The sequence below is a fragment of the Trematosphaeria pertusa genome (genome assembly GCF_010094035.1).
Source record: "Trematosphaeria pertusa strain CBS 122368 unplaced genomic scaffold BU26scaffold_8, whole genome shotgun sequence".
Classification (NCBI taxonomy): Eukaryota; Fungi; Ascomycota; class Dothideomycetes; order Pleosporales; family Trematosphaeriaceae; genus Trematosphaeria; species Trematosphaeria pertusa.
Genome location: NW_022987219.1, coordinates 2,048,174 through 2,071,200, shown reverse-complemented (window position 1 = coordinate 2,071,200; position 23,027 = coordinate 2,048,174). Strand labels below are relative to the sequence as shown.

General features: G+C 52.9%; 8 protein-coding genes across 8 annotated transcripts; 3 read left to right on the top strand and 5 right to left on the bottom strand.

Moving 5' to 3' along the window:
* Positions 1-1,448: 1,448 nt before the first annotated feature.
* On the bottom strand, positions 1,449-4,869 carry BU26DRAFT_338705 (uncharacterized protein). The gene is made up of 3 exons (XM_033822283.1): positions 4,093-4,869; positions 3,531-4,046; positions 1,449-3,477 (listed from the first exon to the last, which is right to left on the bottom strand). Exons 1-3 carry the CDS (start codon positions 4,739-4,741, stop codon positions 1,541-1,543), a joined length of 3,102 nt encoding a protein of 1,033 aa, XP_033683597.1. The 5' UTR covers positions 4,742-4,869; the 3' UTR covers positions 1,449-1,540.
* Positions 4,870-6,362: 1,493 nt separating this feature from the next.
* On the top strand, positions 6,363-7,437 carry BU26DRAFT_458996 (NAD(P)-binding protein). Its single transcript, XM_033824994.1, has 2 exons — positions 6,363-6,752; positions 6,808-7,437. Exons 1-2 carry the CDS (start codon positions 6,463-6,465, stop codon positions 7,376-7,378), a joined length of 861 nt encoding a protein of 286 aa, XP_033683596.1. The 5' UTR covers positions 6,363-6,462; the 3' UTR covers positions 7,379-7,437.
* Positions 7,414-9,854, bottom strand: BU26DRAFT_565975 (kinase-like protein; the record flags this gene model as incomplete). Its single annotated transcript, XM_033833459.1, has 7 exons — positions 7,414-7,571; positions 7,628-8,165; positions 8,225-8,555; positions 8,628-8,857; positions 8,911-9,251; positions 9,303-9,545; positions 9,602-9,854. The coding sequence occupies 7 exons, from the start codon at positions 9,852-9,854 to the stop codon at positions 7,414-7,416; spliced, it is 2,094 nt and encodes a 697-aa protein (XP_033683595.1).
* Positions 9,855-11,301: 1,447 nt separating this feature from the next.
* Positions 11,302-12,624, bottom strand: BU26DRAFT_427861 (alpha/beta-hydrolase; the record flags this gene model as incomplete). The annotated part of the gene is made up of 4 exons (XM_033823757.1): positions 11,302-12,020; positions 12,069-12,141; positions 12,193-12,452; positions 12,498-12,624. 4 exons carry the CDS (start codon positions 12,622-12,624, stop codon positions 11,302-11,304), a joined length of 1,179 nt encoding a protein of 392 aa, XP_033683594.1.
* Positions 12,625-14,673: 2,049 nt separating this feature from the next.
* Positions 14,674-19,261, top strand: BU26DRAFT_520261 (uncharacterized protein). Its single transcript, XM_033829254.1, has 7 exons — positions 14,674-15,092; positions 15,143-15,252; positions 15,308-15,642; positions 15,814-16,111; positions 16,163-16,593; positions 16,675-17,330; positions 17,386-19,261. The coding sequence occupies exons 1-7, from the start codon at positions 15,037-15,039 to the stop codon at positions 18,761-18,763; spliced, it is 3,264 nt and encodes a 1,087-aa protein (XP_033683593.1). The 5' UTR covers positions 14,674-15,036; the 3' UTR covers positions 18,764-19,261.
* A 275-nt stretch (positions 19,262-19,536) lies between these two features.
* On the bottom strand, positions 19,537-20,840 carry BU26DRAFT_520260 (pyrroline carboxylate reductase). The gene is made up of 2 exons (XM_033829253.1): positions 20,734-20,840; positions 19,537-20,527 (listed from the first exon to the last, which is right to left on the bottom strand). The coding sequence occupies exons 1-2, from the start codon at positions 20,783-20,785 to the stop codon at positions 19,635-19,637; spliced, it is 945 nt and encodes a 314-aa protein (XP_033683592.1). The 5' UTR covers positions 20,786-20,840; the 3' UTR covers positions 19,537-19,634.
* A 290-nt stretch (positions 20,841-21,130) lies between these two features.
* Positions 21,131-21,924, top strand: BU26DRAFT_428538 (uncharacterized protein; the record flags this gene model as incomplete). Its single annotated transcript, XM_033823791.1, has 2 exons — positions 21,131-21,460; positions 21,553-21,924. 2 exons carry the CDS (start codon positions 21,131-21,133, stop codon positions 21,922-21,924), a joined length of 702 nt encoding a protein of 233 aa, XP_033683591.1.
* A 152-nt stretch (positions 21,925-22,076) lies between these two features.
* On the bottom strand, positions 22,077-22,928 carry BU26DRAFT_520258 (54S ribosomal protein L12, mitochondrial precursor). Its single transcript, XM_033829252.1, has 2 exons — positions 22,686-22,928; positions 22,077-22,530 (listed from the first exon to the last, which is right to left on the bottom strand). The coding sequence occupies exons 1-2, from the start codon at positions 22,905-22,907 to the stop codon at positions 22,198-22,200; spliced, it is 555 nt and encodes a 184-aa protein (XP_033683590.1). The 5' UTR covers positions 22,908-22,928; the 3' UTR covers positions 22,077-22,197.
* Positions 22,929-23,027: the final 99 nt, after the last annotated feature.

The window sequence follows — 23,027 nt, the reverse complement described above, 5'->3', positions numbered from 1 at the left end:
ATGTACAAAATCCCAATGGCCGCCGATAACGAAGCTGAAGGACGTTTCTAAAGCCTCCGCCATGGCTATTAAGCTGACAAACCTGAGGCTGCAGTTGACATGGCGCCCGACGCAGCTTGCAACATAGCCCAAGCGAATAGAAAGTGCCTAGATGCGGAATCTTTCCAATACCCCTCCTTCCCAGATACAGGTGGCTTTCGAAATACAGAGGAAGCTCGCTCTCCCTTGCCGGGCAGCAGGCGAATCAGCGGGCCGCCCCGGCCCTCGGAAGGCCGGAAACGGCCCCCAAGTCGGTAAGATAACCCACGGTGGGTCAAGCGCTGACGGCCTCCCTCGCAGATGTCGCGTCGGAGAGCCGCAACTGATAACTTGTGCAGGAGCTGAACGCCGCCACAGCAAAACGTGGGCAGCCAGTGAAGAAATTCTCACCCAGAGCCAAACATCGATCGGACAGATGATTGGAGAACCATGCCACAGAGAGAGGTGCGACCAAGAAGGCTGAGAAAATATATGGCAAAGTCCGGATTTGCGTGCGTTCTCTCGCGCTTTGGCGCTCGATCACTGGCCAGCTCAACATTGTTTTACCTGCTTCGCGAGCCCGTATGTAGACAGATAGAGATAAGACTTAGTTTAGGAATGCATGCAACTTCCGCTCAGTTAGCCTATCAAGACCCTGGCGGCTAACCGCGCGTAATGGACTAACCTGAGTGATAGCCCTGCATCCCAGATTGATAAGAGTTAACTTGCTTTTGATTGACTAACTGCGTGCTCTCCATGCAATATCTCGATTGGAAGAACGAATCAATCCTCCTACACTGCTCAAAACGTGCAAGCGTCAATCTTCCGTAAAGCACAGCGACGATCTGCAAACAGCGAAGAAAGATTGAAACTTCACGTTCAGGGTTGTTAGCCACATCGCATGTGTCCCGGAACGTAATGTTTCAGGTACAGAAATGGCGTATTAAGTCCATTGAGCTCAGTGACAGAGTGAATAATGATGAGCATAGTGACACAGTCGACCAAAGTCTTCCGAAATACATCTCTGTGGCCACTGATCATGTGACGAACTCCAATACACTCGGCCCAAGTGGCTGCTCGACGTTTGCAACATGTTGCGGTTCGTTGCCATCTCTTGTTCGTCTGACTTTTGGTTCAATACACTGCTGCGCGTCTCGAATGCATCGTCCAGTGACACGGCCGCCTCCCATTGCGATGTTAGGCCCCGCTGGCTTGGATTCCAGGGTACGTATTTACTTCTTTCCCTACCCATGTTGTGCGGATGAAACCAATGACGAGATAGCGTATAATATCCTCTCGTCGCTACGTAGGGAGAATGTTGTGTTTTTAGTGTGCTAGGAGTGGAGGGATGGGTGGTGTCATGTTCTCTCCCCTCGTACTAGCCAGATGGAACAGAAGAAGGCGAAAGACACGGAAAGCTAGACCTGAGGCCAGGATACCGCCTCTGCTAGGGACTCTAAAAGCATATAGCATGCACCGCTTAGCCACGGTACCTAATATTTAGAGCGAACGCCATGCCTCCCTACCAGAAAGTCATGCAGTCATCATAGCTCGCCGCGCCCATCCCCTGCACAAATCGCCTCGTGAAGGTGCAAATCACAAATTTCGCCATCTGCTCTAATTGAGCCCAAGCCATAATGACTTGAACATCGTACGGGCTCGGAATCTCGATCTCTAGGTCCTGATCATCAAAGCTTATAGCCGGACTTCCGTCTCCTGCCGCTTTATACGCGTCGAAGATATCAATGGTGTTGTTGGCGGGAGGGCCATTGGGACCGGTAAATTTGGCGCCGTAGAAGAGCCACTTGTGGTCGGTGCCGAGGCCAAAGATTGCTTTTGCGGACGCGGCAGTGAGAGGAGGAGCCCCGGCGAGATTTCCGTTGTTGGCCGCTTGGAGCGCTCTGTAGTAGCACTGATATGGGGCATTGAGGAGAGTGCGCAGGAGCGACCGGATTCCGGGATTGGGTCCCCACTGGGCGAGCCTGCCTTGCTTGGCGGCCTGGACAAGGGTTCTCCAATTGGGATCCTCGCTGCTCAATACTTGCCTAGCCATGGCTTTGGGGATTGCGACAAAACCTGCTATGACTAGTAATGGTGGATTGGGAAGTGGGTCGGTGGTGGGGACGGGTGTGGTTGTTTCCATTTCTCCACTCATACTGGCCAGATCAGCCATGAAGGCTTCCGCTTCCTTGTTACTGGGGCGTATCCTCTGACCATACACAGAGCCAAAAGCACTCTCCTCTCGTTGGGCGAGAATGTCGGCGACAATAGGACCAACGGTCTTGATGACCATGGGAGCAGTCTTGATGACGGCAGGGCCGACGGTCGTGATGACCTTCTTCATAATCTCGAATATGCCTTCGGATTGGAGCTTTGCGACGGGCATCTGCATGAGGGCTTGCAACGCTGCTTCACCGACGATGACCCTGTGGGTGAGACCATCAAATGAGCTGGTTTGCTGTTCAAGTTCTGATTCCGTGCCAGAGGCCAGTTGCGCTAGCCCTTCCTGAGCGACCGCTTGCAGGATGGGAGCAGCGATGCGGAGGCCCTTCCCGATGAGGTTACCAATCCCCATCACTGTGCCTAGGAAGCTTTCTGCGTCTTGAACAGTGACAGAGTCCGCCAGTCCTCTGATGAAAGCTTCGCTGGTAACGTCCACAGGTTTGGCTCCAAAGACGCGATGATTCTTCTCCGTGGCCAAGGATTTCATCTCTCGAATGGGCGGATACGCAGACTCCGTGGTTCCGAGCTGCGATTTTCGAAGTTCATCTAGTCCAATTCTCAAGGCTGGCTCCGCGATGGCAGTGAGAACTTTGGGTGCGACTCTTGTAACTACCGGAGCGATCTTCTTGACGATATCGCCCATGGTCGTGAACAGTCCTTCTTCTTCGCACCGCTTTGCACCTAGGTGGACTATGGCAGCAAGAGCGGCCTCCCCTAGAACCGCTCGTTCAGCCACGCCATCGAACGAGTAGGTGACCGTACTCTCAGCCCCAGCAGAGCCCTGTTTGGCGAGGCGACCAGCCGCATTGAGAGCAACACCCGCTAAAGCCCCAACAGGTATGCCGATAGGACCAAGAGCAAGTGGCAAGGCAGTCTGTAAAACGGTATCGGCAATAGGAGCAGCAGCAGCGAGAGCCTGGCGTAAGAAACCGAACAAGTCCTCTTGTACATCGCGATTAGGCTCTTGGTCGTCTGAGATGAAGCCACTTTCGGTTCCGGTGGTATTAGATGGCACCATAGCCCAAGTAAGCCACGTATCTCGGACGGCCTGAGTTACGGCTATGCTTGCATCCTTGGATTGGTGATTTGAAACAGCATCGATGGCGGCGATGTAGCTTGCGAAGTCATTTCCATACTTCCCATTTATGATGGACGCAGAATTCCGTTGGCCGCCGTAGACGTGAACGCCTATCGATGCCATGTCTGTGAGACGCAGAACAGGAGATCCAGAGTTACCTATTACGACATATGTTAGCGAGAATCTTTGCTACAGGTGGGGAGGAACTCACCTCCAAATGTATCTATCTCATATTCCAGCATCTTGTCTCGCGACTTCAGGATGTCGTACTCTGTCTTGAAGTACATCTCGTACATGCACGCACCCTTCTCGCGAGTGGACATCTTCATGAGATCGCCAGGATATCCGACCACGCCAAGATCATAGCTACCGGAAAGTGGCGTGTCCTTGAATGCGAACGGAACGACATTCTCAAAGGGCGTCTTCAACAGAATGTAAGATACATCCCGTGGTTTGTTGGTGCCAGACTCAAGCCAGAGCGATGTTGTGGCGACACGAATGCTGATGCGACCTTGGACGTCATAGCTACGATCCTGGATGGATTCGCGGCCACAGTAGCCAATATATGCTTTGACGTTAGTGAGATGGCCCTGCTCGTAAGACCAGTCAAACGCGCAATGACCTGCCGTCACAAGCAGATCCGGGCGAATGAGCCAGCCAGTTGCCATGGCCCACGGGCGCTCACCATCTCCGGATCCAGCATAGCGAAGGAAGAGCTTAACAATAGCTGACTTTATGTGAGCTTGGGTACTAGAGATGGAAGACGCACTTACATCTATATTTGCCGCCCTGCATAAAATCCTTCCTTGGCACGATGACACGGTCGTCGGTACCAATGACACTCTCAGTGCCGGGATTAACTGAATAGATGCTCTCTGCACTCTCTGGTGGCATCTCATTGACGAAGGCTTCACCGTCGAGGTCCCAGACGCCAATGCGCGTGGTAAGAGCGTTTCCGTTGGAGACTTGTGTGCCAGTTGATCCCGTGGAAAGTCCAACGCTTGGAGAGGAAACGGTCTCAGGTGGTTTTGGCACATCAGGTTTCGATTCCTTCACTAGCGGACCGGGAGGAAGCTTGGAGGACATAGTGTGATCCCCGACAGTATCTTTGAGAGGCCTGCGAGAGGGTGATTCCTCAAGCAACCCATTGGGATCGACATCGACTCCACCATTGGTTTGGCCCTTCGAGAGTGGATCGAGGTTTTCGACACCGTTGGTGCTGGTAGGAGGAGGCTCCGGAAAGTTGCTCAATGGCTCCTTAGTAGTAGCATCGACGGGCTCCGGTGCGGGTTGCTTCGAAGGCAGCGGCTTGTTTAAGACCGGCTTCAGGTCAGGCTTGACCGACGCATCGTTCTTCAGTGAAGGAGTTCCTTCAACGCCATTGCTGGCATCCTTAGGCGAGCCGTCGAGTGAAACAGCCATTTCTTAGTCGTGATGGGGCTTGGGAAAGAGCAAAAACTTTGCCGCAGCTGGAATTGATTAGTTGGAGAAATCTCGATAATCGTCGCGGCCCTTCATATATGCTCGAAGCCCCAGTGGGAGGATGTGTGTGGTTTCGATCCCGAAGGCATTCGGTGAGAGCCCACGCCAGCCACATTGCAACGCGATGAGAGGCTTCGTCGTGCTTCAGCTGAAGAACATCGGTGAAGTACTGACTGCATGAGGTCGTTGCAATATTCATGGTTTTTGATATCCCAAAATATCAGAAGGATGCTGAAGCCTCAAGCTCTACGAGGAATACGGGCATCGACATTTTTGCCAAGGAAAAGTGGACGAGCAGCCGTTCGCACACTAGCCAGACATGGCCCCGGGGCTGGCTGAAGGAGCCCAAAGCGGCACTCAGCGACCGTATTGAGATGCATGCGGATTGTTCTCGCCTTGTCGTTGTCAGCAAGCCTCAGCTTCAAACGTGCGGGGTGTGGACGAACCATGACAGCTGAGGCGAACCCATGGTAGTCCGCGAGCTGAATCTGCCATTCGATTTTGCAAGACTAACATCTCCGCGGATCTTGAGTAGAGAATATGAGGCATCGTACAGTATGCCGTGATGAATGGTGCCCAGGCGAGCATGGAGGGAGCGGTGAAGTCAGGCCGAGAGTGCTTCAGCGATGCGCTATCCCAGCCCGGACTCTAAGTGGCGGGCTGCTTCTGGCGTATGATGTGTTGGGGTGTTAGGTTTAGAAGAAAGGATGAGAAGGAATTGAGGAAGATGGCGTGGAAGCGGACGGGAGCGCATGACGCCCAGGCACAAGTCACGCTAGCCTGATATTGAAAGTCACGTGAATCGAACTATTCCAAGCTTCCAAGGATCCAAGGTTTTTTACGGAGCACCTGAAAACAACTTCCTTTTCATCTATATGCAGATGCAAGTACGATAGTAAAAGACCCTGGAACTAGTTGCTCTATCTCGTGATCCTCAATTACGTTCGTTGCAACCAGGCGGAGCTATAGCGTTGACGAGACTGAGGATAGGATCATGAATCCATATGCAGTACACCCCAATACAATAGCAATCTCCTTTCCTCTTCGATCCGAACACCGCCTGCACCTTCTCAGTCACATGACCCCGAGACCACCTGACTTCATTTCCATTCAACCAACACATCGTAACAACCGCTCTATTCCCTCACTCTACTCCATACACCCGATTACCCATCTTCTCTGACACGTCTCCCAACTGCGAAGTGTTCCGAATCGCGTTCCACTCCCCGACGTTCATCGGCCCTAGTCCAGCGCATCCGCCCAGCTTAACCCCGCCTTAGTCACCCTCTTGGCGCGTCGCACATAACCACATGTCCAGCATCCTCAGCCCGTGATTGCATGATGGAGTTAACGTTAAGCAGTGGGCGTGATGACATACATGTAGCTTCTGCATTTGCTGCCTGGATGAAGGGCATAAGGCCAGGAGTTATGATGTGGGATTTGGGTTAGCGAGCGGTGATAAGGAAGGGAATGCCCAGGACGGCGAATGGAGTTAGGGACGCGCGCGTATATTAAGGCTACGAGGTCAGGAAAATAGACTTCTTTTTTATTTCTCTATCTACCCTCTCCAGCAACAACAAAGAAAAGCTACAATTCAATCCCAACTAACCCAATAAAACGTCACCTACCTCAAATATTACCCCCATCCCGTCCAACCCACAATGTCCTCCAACCCACCCGTATGGTTCATCACCGCCGCCTCCTCCGGCTTCGGAAAATACATAGCCCTGGAAGCCCTCTCGCGCGGCCACAAAGTCATCGCCAGCGCGCGCAGCGCGTCCCGCATCGCCGACCTCAAAGGAAAAGGCGCCGACGTCGTAACGCTGGACGTCACATCTCCGCTCGCGGAGATAGAAAAAGTGGCCAAGGAAGCGAACGACAAGTACGGCTATATCAACCACCTGGTAAACGCCGCGGGGTACATTCTCGTCGGCGCGGTTGAGGAGACGTCGTAAGTTGCCCGTGATGCAGTGGAGTGGAACGAGATAGATGCTGACTGGGAAAAGGCCAAAAGAAGACTTCGACACATTCGCCACTAACGTCTTCGGCATGCTCAATGTCTGCAAAGCCTTCTTGCCCTATCTGCGCGCCACTCCCGGCCACCGCACAATCGCCAACTTTGGCTCCATCGGCAGCTGGCAAGGCGGCGCGGGGTACGCCCTGTACAACGGCACGAAGTGGGCTTGCAGCGGAATCAGCGAGGGTATGCGCGCCGAACTTGCGCCTCTCGGCATTGCGGTTACGGTCATCGAGCCCGGGTACTTCCGTACGGGTTTCCTGAATGCCGGCGCGAGAGTAGTCTCGCAGAGGCGGCTGAGGGAGTACGACGAGACGGCGGTTGGGAAAGTGCGCGCGACGCTAGAGGCGGTAGATAACAACCAGCCGGGGGATGTGGTGAAGGGGTGTAAGGTGCTCGTTGATGTTCTGACTATGACGGGGGTGGCGGAGGGGAAGGAGGTCCCCATAAGGGTGGCGCTGGGGAGTGACTCGCCACCTGTGATAAGGGAGAAGATGAGGGCGACGGAGGAGTTGCTGAAGGAGTGGGAGGGGATTACGACGCGTACGGATCATGAGTAGGGGAATAGTGGATCAATGTGCGGTCGGGATCTTCTTCAAGAAGTTCCCTTTCTTGGGTGGTCATGCTTGCCGATCTGTGATGTGCCGCTTTCAATGACCGTGAAGGGGTTTGCCGGTGGCCTCGCTCGTCTATGAAAACGCCTGGTGGTGCGACGGGCGTCTTGCCTTTCCTTTTGTATGATGGTGGTTTGTACTGTGGAGCATCATCCGCTTCTTCGGGGGCATCATTGGCTTCTCCGGAAGTATTACCAGCCTCTTCGAAAGCATCAGCTTCTTCGGGAGCGTCATAGGCTTCTTCGAAAGCTTCCGGGTGATGTGACGTTTTGCTGCGCTGCGAGGACCGCTCTGGAGCCTCTTCATCAGCCTCTGCATTCTCCTCAGCCTTCCTTTTCTTAGGTGCCCACGACGTCGGTGCCGCATCCCCAATCCTGAACTCCTCATCAGCAAGGACCACCTTCGCGAAGTCGGGAAGTTCGTCAAGCGTCTTGCCTCTGACCTGCCCGTACACCTTCTCCCACCTTGCCAGCCCCAGCCTCGTTGCGTACAAGACGTGATGCAGAGTTGGTCTGTTCTTCGGATTAACATCCACACACTTGTGTACGAGCTGCTCGAGTGGTTCGGTGTAGAGGCCGTCGTACTCGCTGCTATGTTTCGGCCTCTGTTTAGGATTCTCGCAGCTAACGGACTCCCCATCCATGAGGTTTAATACTGTCAGTCCGACGTTGTGTATCATGGAATGCATGCCGACGGCTTCGCTTGAGTACTTATTAGTGGTGGTGGTTTGTTCCTAGAGCGATGTTAGCTTCGAGTCTGATTTGAGAGGCAGTGATATGATGAGATGCTCACCGGTGGCAGGAAACCTCGCGTTCCGCAGCCTTTCCCGTTCCCGGGAAGTTGCCCGTCTTTGAACGCGACTCCCCAGTCGATCATTTTGGGCGTTTTGAATGCTGGAAACGGGCCGCCGGGATCGGCGTCGCCGAGGACCACGTTCATCGGTTTGATGTCAAGGTTGAGTATTGGAGCCCAGCCGGATTCCTTCTTGAGGGCGGTGTTGGCTATCTTTGTGTCGGCGGCCGGCTCATCCGGATCGATAAGCTTTCCAGTGTGCATCAGGTGGAGTGCTTCCGCCAGGGCGCGGAAGACCATCCAGATAAATGGTTCAGGGAGTTGGGTATCTCTGTTTAACGGTTAGCGCCTGAGGGAGTAGGCGAGAGGCCAATGCATTAAGAAATGGATATATTCGACTTACGTCCGGCGACGATGGTCCTTGAGATCGAACAGATTGCCAAACTGAGCGTATTCCATGAACCCATAGGCAAGGATAGGGTAATACTCTCGCGTGCGGGTAGACCAGCCGTACAGACTGAGGATATTTCGGCAGCCTTTCTCGGAAAGTAATTCCTGGATATCGTACTCGTTTTGGACGCGCGCGATAAGGTGCGCCATCGAGGTTTCGCCCTGTATTTTGACGACTATGCGCTAAAGAACAAGTCAGCAAAAGTCATATGCCAGCTCAGCGTCAGTTTACGTACCTCTGCTATGAGGCCGTCGTCGTCCACACGCGTGAACACATGAACGATCCTGCGAGAGCGCATTGTTTTGAGGTGCAAATTCTGATAAAGCGTTTTCTCGAATCTCCAGATGCCAGGCCGCCCCAGCCTTTCCATCTCTTCATTGACATACGTGCCATCTCGTCTCGTTGCTGGTGGTCTCGGCTTGGGCGCTCCGTCAACACCCTCGACATAGTCATGAGCATCGGGGCCTGACTGCAGGCCTATGCCTTCAAACATCTCACTCCACACTGTACCTATGTCGATGACTCTCTTTCGCTTGCGGTCCTCCATCGTCTCCCAAAGCTCTATAATACGCGCCTCTATCCCGGTGAGCAAAAAAGTAGGATAATGGGGAGATGTACAATACGTACCGTTGCCGCTCGATTTGTGTTGAAGCACCTTCCAGCCGCACGTGAAAAGCCGGAAGGGCTCCTGGTCGTTAGCGGGTAGCGCCTCGAAGTACTCTAGTTCCCCGGGTCGAAATACGAAATTCTCAGGACACAAGCGCGGATCTGGATTCTTCTTGCCCGAGTCTATGTATGCAAGGAATTCTGCTCTCTTTCTCTCGTTTCCGTTGAGGGCCTTCCAATGTGCGATAGTGCTCAGTCCTCTCTCTGCATATCATTAAATGTCACTATTACCCACATAGGTGAAGATTAGGGCATATTACTCTTAGCTTCCCAGTCCTTCTCTGCGAGCTTGTATCCTATGGCAAACAACTTGAAGTTACCCCTCTCACCCTCTGCAAGGTTTTGGCAATATTGCGATTCCGCTTCAGTGAGATCATAGTTCAGGCGGGCCTGGTCAATATGCGGAAGGGGTTTTGGCGCTGCGGTTGATGATCCTGCGACTGGGACGCCCGGACGAGCTACAGGTAGAGGAGGCGGTGCCCCAGTCAGAGGAGATACGGCTTTCGGGGGCATCGTGTGCGTGTATATTGTAAACCGTGTAAGTGATAGTACAATGTGTGATGTAAAGAAGAAGAGTTGGCTTGAGACTGAAAGACATCGGCCTGTCGAAACAAAGGACCGAAGCAAGCAATCCAAAAGAAAGAAAGGGAGCCTTTGTTCGGCAGTGTAGGGTAGGCTTTCGCTGAAAGCCGCGTCTATAGTGTATTCATTGTTTCCAGGCTATAGTTGGTCAGATGCATCATAGTCACGTGGTGTTGGTTGGTCTCGGGCTCTGGAGGTCCTCGGTCGAGGTCCAATAGACGGGCGGCGACATACACCAAATCCCGCTGTAGCCTTCCTGGCGTCGTGTTTGGCATCACTGCAGGATTCTTCGCTGCGATAGCCAGGATCACCGAGCCGGTGACGCGAGGTTTGTGGGGATGATCAAGCTCGAGCAAGATACGAAAAGAATGTTGAAGCTGGGGCATGCAGGTGTTCACATCGTGCAGTGCGGGCGGGCCAATTGCATCAACGAAAGAATAAGCGGTTCTCCGCTACGAGGAGCTCGTATTTTTTGAGGCACCAGTATTGGTGCACTGACCACCCAGATCGGCGACACACAAAATACGAGCTCCGCGTAACAGGGGGTGAATGTCGGTGGACAAGGGTATAGGCAGACGCTAGCCGAAAGGGGCTGAGTCGAGCTAAGCCCCTTTCGGCCGTCCGCACATCGTTGCTCGTGCTGTCAGACGAGACGAATCTCGTTGGCCCCGAAGAATGAAGAGAATGAGATTTTTGTTGCTCGTGCTTGTGCCGGGTGGAATGAGCAGACCGGTGAGGGGTAGGACGAAGGTATAAAGGTCTGCCTGCCCGCTCCTGTTGTCCGTCAGCATTTCCACACTTCTTCCCGCCTTGTATGCCAACTAGCCAGACTCCATACTGAGGCGAAGACCACCACTCGAAGCTCCAACTATGCAACAACGTGGCAATGGTGGCAGCCATGGGGGATCCTCGGCTCGGTGAGCCTTGCTTATTAGCTTCGTTCGTCGTCCTTTCGCTGACGGATTGGCAAGTAGCGACGTGAATGCCCGCTCAACAGTGCCTGACACGCCTCGTTCGAACCTTACTGGTCGCAGAAGTCCGGAGACCAGAGTCGCAACAAAACATATTCCGGAGGATTCAGAGCGTCAACAGGCGCCCTCCTGGTCGAAGACTCCGTTGACTGCAACGGCGTTAGCAGCCCACAACGCCGACGCAACGTACCAAAGCAGGTGCTGGGAAATTGAAGAACAGAACAGAATTGCGAGGCTTCAGAAGGCGTCTCGAGAGCTTGGCTTCGAGCTTCCGTGGCAGTGTTATTGAATGATATGGGTGACTCTAGGAATGCGATTTCGTCGATTGTATGGGCTGTTGCAAATCGGAGAAGCTTTCGAGGAAGACGAGGGCAGGTCGGGAAGCCAGATAATAATGAATACAAAGGCTATGATATGCGATCGCGAATCGCCCGAACCATGTCTTGTAGACCGTGTAGCCTCTCTTCCTTCGTTTCGCCCAGATAGAGTGACGCGACGGGCCAGGCATGGATCCCGCCCTTCTCTTCGTAGTAGTCCACGTCCACACCCGTCCTTTTGAGCAAAGAGATGAGTTCTCGCGTCTCTGGCCCAAGAACCTCTTCTGATCCGAACGTAAAATACCAGCCTTTGTCTGGGCTGGCGTCGGTCCATTTCTTTACATCTTTGCAGTTGCCGGGCGAAACTAGTGGGTCGTCTGCCGGAACCTTGGGACCCGTGTATTGGCGGCCGTAGAGTTCCAGGCTGTTAGAGTTTAGGTAGTCGCTCGGTGTGTTCCTGTTGTTGCGGGAGATGATGGTGACCCAGGGTGAGATCATCATGGCTAATCCGGGGCGCCGGTGTCGTAGCTCGGGGTGGTCTGTGATGTAGAGGAGGAAGCTTAGGATGAGTGTTGCTCCAGCTGAGTCGCCACCAACGCAAATGCGCGTAGGATCGCGCGCAATAGAGAGCACGTACTCGTACCCTGCAAGCGTTTCCTGGAGTTGGGTGGGATATACAGCGTCTGGCACGAGGGTATACTCTAGAGCAAAGAGTGCTGGGTTTCTATAGCCAGCAGCTTTCAACAGGGAAACCCACGCAAGGAGAAATTCCATGTAAAAATAGCTGGAGCCCATGGAGAAACCACCGCCTGTCTTCCGATTAGCCCGACAAGGACTGGGGCACCCGGGGGCCCTACCATGGCAGTAGTAGACGATAACGTCAGGCTGTTCCTGCTGATTATGGGTGATCCATATGCCTTTAAGACCAGGCTGGTCGAGTCAGTCCGAGAATAAATGGTGGCACTATTTATTCCGTCTTACCCTGTTGATTTCGTTCCATCGCAGCGGTGCAGTCACGATGCCGTGCCGGAGCATCCGAAAGCGTAGGAATGGTAATGACACAGCCTTCGAGAAAAACACGCGTCCCAGGAAGGCTGGCATAAATGCGAATGCATATCTAACGCAGCGGATGACGATGTCTTGAAAGACGGTAGCTCGCTTGACGAAGGGGCTTCGGTGTTCATATGGCGTCAAGTACCTTTCGGCAACAAACTGATACGGAATGACGAATACTTGCGGAACTGTGAATATGAATACCTCGAAAACTACGGCATCATGTAACTCACTCAACGAGGGTAGTTCCCGAAGCAGCCACGTTGCAGTGCGGATGAGACCGACGTGGATCAGCAATTGCGGCGCCAGGAACACTAGGAAGGCTACGCAATCCAGATATGAGATCTGGCCCAGTATCATGGCGATGCGGATGTATATGGGGCTAAAGACAGCCTCAAGGGTAGATGTGAAGAGAAACCATCTGTTGGGTCGAGGTACTCCGTAGTGCCCAATTGATGACGATGACAAGCCGCACTAAGCCATACTGGGTTTCCCCACCTGGCGCACGTCCCCACCTGGCGCACAGTTTCTAGAAAATCTTACCCCCCCTAACTCTATAACTAATAGAGCTATACTAATAAAACTTAGAATATAAGTTTTATATAGTATAAAATTTAATATTATAAAATAAAATTTTAAAAAAACTTTCTAGTTATAGTTTTATTAGTATTATAACTTTTTAGTACTTTTTTAATATTCTTTAAATAACTTAAGAATAAATAGTTAAATCTACTTTTAAAATTAGTTTTTTTAAGTTTATAGTTTATAGTTAGTATAATATACTTTATTATTAAACTTTTTATATTATTAAACCTTCTATAATTTCTTAGTAAGAAAAATTAATAAGAATCTATAAGTTTTTCTTAAATAACTAAGTAAAACCTTAATATTTTTCTATAAAAATTTATATATATATTTTTTATAGTATATTATATCTTATATTAAAGTTATACTAAGATATATTATATAATTAAAAAGCTATATATATTTAACTAACTTTTAAAAAAAATCTAGTTTACTTCTAGTAAATACTATTATATCTCTATAATAATCTATAAAACTTATAGTATATAGTATCTATAACTTAATAAAGGTTTCTAAAAAACTTCTATAGCGCTAGCTCTTCTAGGTATAGCGTAATAAGAGATAGAAGTTTATAAAGTTTCTTTTTAGAGCTTTTTTCTTCTAACTATATATATATATATATATAGTTAATCTAGCTCTATAAACTTATTATTTTATATATTATAGTTAGTTTTAACTATATAGAGCTTATTAACTAATAATATAGTAGCTTTAAGTAGTAATTTAAAAGTAAAGTCTTTTTAGTAGTATAGTATAGAAAGATAGAAAGATACTAAAACTATTTTAAAATTATTACTTCTAAATATATTAAAGGCTTATAGTATATATAATCTTATAATATATAACTTTATATAGCTAGATTATTAATATATATATATAGTTAGAGAAGAAAACTCTAGAAAGACTTTTTATAAACTTCTATCTCTTATTACGCTATACCTAGAAGAGCTAGCGCTATAGAAGTTTTTTAGAAACCTTTATTAAGTTATAGATACTATATACTATAAGTTTTATAGATTATTATAGAGATATAATAGTATTTACTAGAAGTAAACTAGATTTTTTTTAAAAGTTAGTTAAATATATATAGCTTTTTAATTATATAATATATCTTAGTATAACTTTAATATAAGATATAATATACTATAAAAAATATATATATAAATTTTTATAGAAAAATATTAAGGTTTTACTTAGTTATTTAAGAAAAACTTATAGATTCTTATTAATTTTTCTTACTAAGAAATTATAGAAGGTTTAATAATATAAAAAGTTTAATAATAAAGTATATTATACTAACTATAAACTATAAACTTAAAAAAACTAATTTTAGAAGTAGATTTAACTATTTATTCTTAAGTTATTTAAAGAATATTAAAAAAGTACTAAAAAGTTATAGTACTAATAAAACTATAACTAGTAAGTTTTTTTAAAATTTTATTTTATAATATTAAATTTTATACTATATAAAACTTATATTCTAAGTTTTATTAGTATAGCTCTATTAGTTATAGAGTTAGGGGGGGTAAGATTTTCTAGAAACTGTGCGCCAGGTGGGGACGTGCGCCAGGTGGGGAAACCCAGTAGCCGTCTAGCCTCAATCACAGCTGTGCGCACGAAACACCGCTCGCAATCGGACTGTGTGTGAGTTTGGAAGCACGAAAAAGCGGGCGGTGAAGGTGAGGCCCCGTCTCCGGAGAGGAGCGCGTTCTTCCCTCAAAGTCTGCGCACGTGACTGCGGATAAGGCCGCACGGACTCGCTCTTGGCGCGGCGAAAGTTTTCTCCAGGCTGCCGGGCTGTTATTGCAACCTCAATCTCGCCGGCTGCCTCCCATCTCCGCAAACATTTCTGCGACAACCACCTTTGGGGCCGCGCACAGCTTGCGACGCCGCCTTCGCTCCGCCTGTCAAGCAGCTACGCATATACGGTAGGCGACGCCCAGCTTCCCTCTTTTTGACCGCGGTGGGGCTGCCAACCCTCCCGCAACCTAACCCGCAGTCCCGCTCCGCTCCGACGCCTCGAGCGGAGCGCGCAATACAATACCCGCAACAGTCCCAGGTCGGCTGTTGGGCCTCTCCCGCCTACCGACATCCTCGCGCCCGTGGATGGTCTGCAGTCTCGCGCCAGTGCTGGTGCTGTCGGCGTTGTAGCCTCGTGGGGTGTTGGCGAGCTCGGAGGACGTCACCATGGCCGCAGACCCAAAGGCCGCCCCGCTCGCCGACGAGCTGAAGGAGTTCGCTCTGTAAGACCCCTCCTGTCAACCACTGCAAGGTCGTAGCTAACGTTCCTCAGCACGCTTGATGCGAGCGGCTTCCCCAAGAATTTCTTCTGTGCCCTATGCAACCGGCTTGCTTTCGACCCGTACAAGCTCCTGTGCTGCAACAAGGCGATATGCCCAACTTGTGCGTATCTCGTCCAGTCTTAGGCGGCCCTTGCCGGTACTAATGCTCTTCCCAGGTCAAAGCACTCTCGAGTTTCCCACTACCTGCCCGTCATGCGAGCACACGCCTCTCGAGACCGACTCGTGCACCCCGAACAAGTCACTTAGAAATACCATGCGCGTTTGGCTGCAGAAGCAGAAGAAGAAGGAAGAGGCCAAGGCTGTGTCCCAGGCCGCAACTCCCGCGCCGTCCGAGGTGCAGCCCACTGGCGATGCTGCAGAGAAGTCAGCAGAGGGCCTAGAGGGTGCTCCCAAATCTGAGGATGCCCCCGCGGACGAGGTGGTAGCTGCTGCGGACGATGCTGGCCAAGCGCTCCTGCGTGCGGGCTCCACCGCGTCACAGCCGAACGAGGTAAGCCGACCTTGTGACTTTCCTCTCATCCTTCGTGCAACCCGGCCCACCCGGCGCGTGCGAGGTATCTTTGGCTCAGTCCAAATGGTACCGTGCAAATAGGCTCCCTTCCGACCCGCAGATCGCTTTACCCCTCACCCCCGGCAAGCATACGTTGCTAACTCTGCGCAGGACTCCGCCTCATTAGAGAATAAGGAGCGCCCACACGAGGTCGACCATGCGGCGCAAGACGGCCAGGCCGCCGAATCCGCTTCGCAGGTTGATGGCTCAAACAATGCCCAGAATATGGATGGCTATGGTGCTGGCATGTACGGCAACCACAACATGATGAATCCCAACGGCATGCCTGGCCAGTCTGGCTACGGCATCAGTCCCAACCAAGGCAACTTTAATGGGATGGGCATCAACGGCATGGCGGCCATGAACGGCATGCCCATGATGAATCGCGGCTGGAACTTGAACCCCATGGGTAGGGTGTTCTCACCTTAGCCAATTTGTCGCCATGCTAACGTGTTACCAGACTACAACATGAGCAACATGAACGGCATGTCCGCTGTGTCCAACGGCATGTCCGCTATGTCCAACGGCATGTCCGCTATGTCCAACGGCATGTACGGCGGGTACAATGGTAACATGGGCATAGGCATGAACGACATGTCCGCCATGAACCTGAACTATGGAGGCAGATATGGAAACGGATGGAGTGGAATGGGCAGCGGGGGCTATGGAAGCTACAACGGATACAATTCCGTGGGTGGATATAATCAATCTGGATCATATCCCGAGATGATGCCCCAGAGCAATTTCCCACACAATCGATTCCGTAATGGAGGAGCGTATACTCAGCCCCGCACCAACAGGAACGGCAGCTTCGGGAGTTACGGCCCAGGATACGGATTCCAGCGGAACGGCAACAGCCGTCCTGGAAGCCGCAGTGGGCCGCCGTACAACGTACGTCGATTTCACTATCATACACCTTACCGTCCGGCGAGGCGAATGAGTTCAAGGACTGACGAGTGTGTTCCTAAGCAGCGTGACGGTGAGTCGCCTGTTGGAACCGCTTCTGCTGCCCCTGACGCCAAGGTCGAAGACCAACAAGCGACTCAGGCTGAAGGCGAGCAAGTAGAGGCTTCCACAGAGCCCACACTGGAAGGTAAGGATGACACGAACCCTCCGGAGTCCATGTCGCCGAACGCGCAGGCCGAGGGCGAGTCCTTCGACCACGCGACGAAAGGGCTGGACGATTTGACTCATACAGAAAACGGAACAAACGATGTGTCTGCGGCTCTGAACCCCATCCAAACGATTGAGTCCGTGGAGACAGAAGCACAGGGTTATGACCAATTGGCCACGGATGATGGCATGCATTACGATCCAGAAATGAATCATTTTGCTCAACAGTCATACATGAGCGGCGACTATGATCAGAACATGAGTTACCATCATAACAACTTCGGGCACCGTGGGGGCTTCAATGGTGCATATGGAGCAGCTACCGTGCTCACCGGCGAACCTGAGCCGCGAGGGCTTGGTGTCGAAGGTGCTCCGACAGGTCCACGAGCGATGCGGGAGGGTCGGCCAAATACTGGTTTCTCTAGTCGAGCTAATAACGCTCGCTACGGGCCACCTTCTGGTGTGTCACCAGCCCAGCCGGCTCCGTCCGCTAGTCCAACGCGGAGGCTCCGATCGTAAGTGGATACTCGCTTTGGCGACTTGCAGCACGAAAGACTGATGACTATATAGAAGGTCTCCTCAGCGAGACGAGAGCTTGCGCGTAAAGGAGCGGTCACCGGAGCGGTCGCGTTCACAGTCGCGAGATAGAGACGAAGCTCGGGACGACTACCGCGAGGACCAACGTGAAGACCGTGGCCGGTCCAAGACGCCAGAGACCGAGGATGAGTATGAACGCCGCAAAGAGCGACGTCATCATCGCTCATCTCGATATGATGACCGCGAGGGGAAGGATCAGCGAGTCGATTATGATGACCGGTACGACCGAGAGGATCGAGGTGACCGAACGCGGAGTGCATCAGCAGAGTCCAAGCACCGTAGCCGCCGCGACAAGGAGAAGCACCGCTCCTCGCGTTCACACCGCGACCGTAGCCGGGAGCATCGTCGCCGTCATAGGTCACGGTCGCCCATTCAAGAAGACAAGTACGAGGACGAAGACTCATATGTCAATGGGACCGAGGAGTCTACCTCGCGACGTAAGAGCAGGAGCGACAAAGACAAACATCGCGATCGAGACAAGCGAGATCGCAAAGAGCGGGATTATGACCGAGACTATGACTACGAGCGAGAGAAGGATCGGTCTCGTGATAAAGATAAAGAGAGGCGTCGTCGTCGTGAGCGCGAAGCCGAAGACGATGAGCGAGAGTACGAAGACGAGAAGTACCGCTCCCGCCGCAGCCGGAAGGAGCGTGACCGAGAGCGAGATCGCGACCGCGATTATGAGAAGGAACCCTCCTCGGCTACCTCTAATCGACCCATCTCGCCACCCCTTAACGCGCCTACTGGCCCTTCCGCAGACAACTTCTCTATCCGCGGCGTCAGTAAAGCTCAAAAGGCCGTGAAAGGCATGCCTCCGCCGCAGCCACCCACCGGACCCCGCGCGTTCCAGCCGCCGAAGGGGCCGGCTGCTGACCGTGATAGAGAGCATGGACGGAAGGGAAGCGTGAGCTCCTCCATCCAGTCGACTCCTACCACACCCATTCCACAGGACCACTACGCCGCAGAGCGTGAAAAGAACGCTCGCGAGCGCGATCGCCTGGACAGGGACAACCGCGATACCTCGGTCAAGAATATCCATTCGCGCACGACCCACCAGCACGGTTCTCGTCCCTCGCTGTCCAGCAAGCGCTCCCGGGATGAATTCGAGTCGTCCGCCTCAGCTACACCCCGCGAGCCTGAGATCAAGGGTGCGCCTACGGGCCCCTCTATGCACCGGGACAAGCGCCGAAAGAGCGGTGGCGATGGAGATGCGAACGACATCGCCAGCAAGCTGACGCAGGGATTGCGAAAGCGAGCTGGTGCTGCGCGGAGGGGAGGCGTCAAGACGGAGGGTGATGCGGAGCGGGAGCTCGAGAGAGTTGAGCGGGAGCGCGATGGTCGACGGTGGTAAGTTTGTCTGATCACTTGGGGCTGTCACTGCCGCTGCACTCTGCCACTGCCATTTTGTCTTTTTGACCGCTGTTGGGTTTGGAGATGATTGTGGGAGGTGGTTTGGCTCTTGCGATGTTGACCAACCGACTTTTGGAAGGAAGATGTTGCTGGCACGGTGGTATGGCTTGGAGAGATGGGACTTACTTGCATTCGACAAAAAGGTGGACTTGCTTGAGAAGGAGGACTTGCTTTGAGAGGACGGCACTTGCTTCGACAAAACGGTGGACTGGACTGGTTTTGAGGTGGTCTTTTCGGCTCGGCGTTGAGCAGAGCTTTCATGCATCGCCATGGCATGGTATGGGATGGGCGGCTTTTTGTCTGCTGCACTCTTTGGCATTGGGGCCTTCGGGCTGGCATTGCTGGCTTTGGCACACGGGGCTGGGACTCTCATTACTTGACTGTACTATATACCCCTCCCCCTATAATGGCGCCTGCTGTGCGCATATGTATCTTCGAGGTACTGAATATAAAAATTCAAAAATCTAAAGAGGGTTTTGGGTCGTGGGCTATGGTTGTCTGGAGGTGAGTTGCTGGAGACCTTCTGGAAGGGAGGGCTTTGGAGCGGTAGAACTGAGATGTGAGTGTAGGTTATGAGCGATGTGTTATTACGCAGCACTGCTTATATTTGTAGGATCTTTAGCAGTGGCTTGAAGTTCGCAGAGGAGAAGATCCAAAAGGCTTTTCTAGCGACAGGCTTGGGTCATGAGTCTAGAGGCTTCAATTGCTTGGTATCTAGTTTCTGGTATCTTTTCTCTTGACCTTGACAGCTGTGCCCTCCCTCCCAGTGCCCACCTTCACGTCACCCCCCACCGCCGGAATCCCCTCATCGTCTATTTCCGCGTCCCATTGACGTTCTGCGCCCCTTGCCCCAGCTGGCTCGCCACAACAGTAGCCTCCCTTATAGCCCTCGCCACTGCCCCCCTCACAGTCCCTTCCTCCAGCACCAACAGCCCCCCAATCGTACACCCGCCCGGCGTGCTCACCTTATCCCTAAGTATCGCCGGATGCTCGCCATTGAGCACCAATCCCGTCGTCCCCCTCATAGTCTGCGCAGCCATCAGCTGGGCCTCCGCGCGCGGCAAGCCCATGGCCACAGCACCATCCGCCGCCGCTTCCAGCATGAGCGCGAAGAACGCGGGACCCGAGCCGCACAGCGCGGTGCTGACATCCATCTGCGCAGCCGGCAGCGTCACCGTGCGGCCGATCGCGTTGAAGATGAAGGTCACAAGCTCGTGCTGCGCGGCGCTGAGCGGCGGCGCCGTCTTCTGGATCACGCTCATGCTCTCGCGCACGAAGCTCGCCGTGTTCGGCATCACGCGCACCACTCTGCACGCATCTGCCGGCGCGCCGTCCGGGTACAGGAACGCTTCGATCTGCTCTTGCTTCACGCCCGCTAGGATGCTAATCAGCAGCTTGCCGCGCAGCGCGTCGCGCATGCCGGCTTCGCCGAGGATGTCCTGGTACACGTGCGGTTTGCAGGACAGCAGGATGATGTCGCCGGCTTGCACGCCGCGGAGGTTGGCGTTGGTCAGGGTTGCGAGGGGGAAGTTGTAGTGGCCGAGGGCGGTGCGGACGTTGGCTTCGGCGCTGGGGAAGGCGTCGCAGGCGATGAAGTTGCGGAGGGCGGGCGGGGAGGGGCTGTCTGAGGAGTTGAGGGTGGATTTTAGTTTGGCGTCGGCGAGGGAGGACATGACGCCGCCCATTATGGCTATGCCCATTGTGCCTGGGGGGGTTTGTTAGCTGGGGTATTGTGGTGGGAGGTTGGGCGTTGGCTGCATGTGGGCTTGATTGCGGTAGGAAGATGGATAGGTCGCATTCTCTATCTTCTGTATATGCTGGACACTGGTATGCCATAGGGGGAAGCTTGAAGCTTCTCTCGTGCGCAGTGTAGGAGGAGTGACAGATGAGGTTGCGAAAAGGTGCACGTACCGGACCCGAGGACGGTCAATGTTAGACCCTTATCATCCTGAGAGGTAGCCATCTTCGGAAATATCTCTTTCTCTTCGCTTTCTTTCGTGTGTGGGGAGGAATCCGGGATGGTTGAGATATCAGAAAGTTTCGAAAGCCCCCGCCAACAGCTCCGATATTGAGTGTTGAGCTCGGACCAACCGCAGCAAAGCGCCACTTTCCTCGCCGCGACAAAGCTCCTCAGAGCTCAACGCCAGCCGACGCCATCGCCAGCCCAGCCCAGCCCAGCCCTATGTGGTTCTACCCACGCTTCCGCCTCCCGTGTCTGCAGAACCCTCCCTCGCAGCGCCTCTCGCCTAGCTCCTCCCGCCCAGCATCCTCGCACTCGAATACCTCTCACCCCCCACCGCTCGCCGCCATGGACCCCTTCGAAGTGCGCATGCGCTTCACGACGCTCCTCTCCCACCTAAGCGCCTCGCACACCTCGCTGCAAAAGGCCGCCGTATTCGCGCTCAAGAACCGCGAAATGGACGAGGACCTGCACTCGTGCATCCTGGAGCAGCTGGAGCGCAACAGCATGAACAACCGCGCGAACATCATGTTCTTCATCGAGTGCCTGTGCGAGATGGCGAGCAAGGAGGGCGCGGTGGAGTTCGTGCGTATGATGCAGCGGGATATATTGAGGGTGGTGGAGGCCGTGGTGCCTGGGGATGGGTCGGGGGCTGCGAATGTGAAGGTCGTTAGGAAGGTATGCTGTGGCTTTCCCCCCACCCGGCTGTTGGATGAGGACTGGATTGGACTGGATTGGACTGGACTGGGCTGGAGCTAATGGAGGTACAGGTTCTGCAGGCGCTGCAGATGAAAGAGATTCTTCTTCCTGAGACGGTGAGCGAGCTCGAGGCGGTGCTTAAGTCGCGGGATATCGCGCCTAGTCATCCGTTCATTGCGGATACGCCGAATGGGACGGTGACGGGGGTAAGGGGAGCGGTACGGAATGGAAGCGCCAGGCTGGATAAGAGGCAGATTGAGCAGCGGATCGAGGAGGATCGGGAGAGGCATAAGAGGCTGAGGGAGAGTATCTGGGCGGTGCCGGGGGAGGAGGAGAGGGAGATGGAGAGGCTGTGGGAGGAGGCGAGTGATGTTGCGGAGGATGACTATGTGGGGGGTGAGGAGGATGGGGTGGAGAGGAGGGAGGCTGTTGCTTTTGGGTGAGAAGAGGGGATTTGACTCTGCTCTTTTTGGTGCTGGTCTGGCGTTTCTGTGGAGGTTTGGGCGGTGTTTGTCTGTGTTCTGGATGGGACATGGGTGCATTTTTAGGCGTCCGGGTTGGAGAGATACCACTTGGGCATGCATTGTCCTTGCTTCTACCTTTATGTATTGATACACTCCAAGAACTTCAACCCATATCCACACAGCGTACACGTCCCATGTCCATGCTATAGTTACATCTCCCCTGCCCTCCCCTTCCGTCCTCTATCTCCCCCTCTACTCCATAACAGCCGTCGCCCCCAGCGCCTTCAGCGTCTCGACAATCTTCTCCGCCTCCTCCTTCGGCACGCCCTCCTTCATCATCTTGGGGCAGCTCTCGACAAACTTCTTGCTGTCCACCAGCGAGAGCCCCAGCATCGCCTTGATCTCCTTGATGATCTTGGGTTTCGCGCCCGCGTCGAACTTCTCGAGTTTGAGGTTGAAGAGCGTCTTTTCTTGCGCAGCGGGCGCGGCTTCTTCTTCTTCGGCGGGGGCAGCTGCGGCTGCGGGCCCTGCGGCGCCGGCGGCGACGAAGCCGCCCATGGGCATATCGGGGATGTTCAGGCGGGTCTGGGAGGTGGAAATGTTAGCTGAAGATTCGGACTATGTGCAGAGATGTTGCGGCTATCTCTCGGGGGCAATTGGGAATTGGGAAGCATCATCTGAGCTCTTTTCCAAGCTGCATCCCATGCCCTAAGCCACCCAGCAGCCAGTCGCCGTCGTACCTTCAGTGTCGAAACCAGATCCGCCGTCTCCAGCAATGTCAATTGGCTAATCTGATCCACGATTGCCCCAATCTTCGGGTTCGTAGGCGCCGCAGCTTCGGTGGATGCCCATCTCCGTGATGTCCTGTGCTGTGCGAAGGAGGCTGTGGGTCGGAGGTATGGGGCGGTCGATTTCGCATTGCAGACGCAGCGCCGGAGGGCGCGAGATGCTGGGGCGGACATTGGGCGTGGCGAACAGGCGATTGAGCGAGTGTTGATGAAGACGTCGACGAGCTTGAAGCTCGTGAGATTTTGCGGAGCGGGAGTAGATGGTTTGGGCCTAGCGCGGCCTTGGCGCTGAAG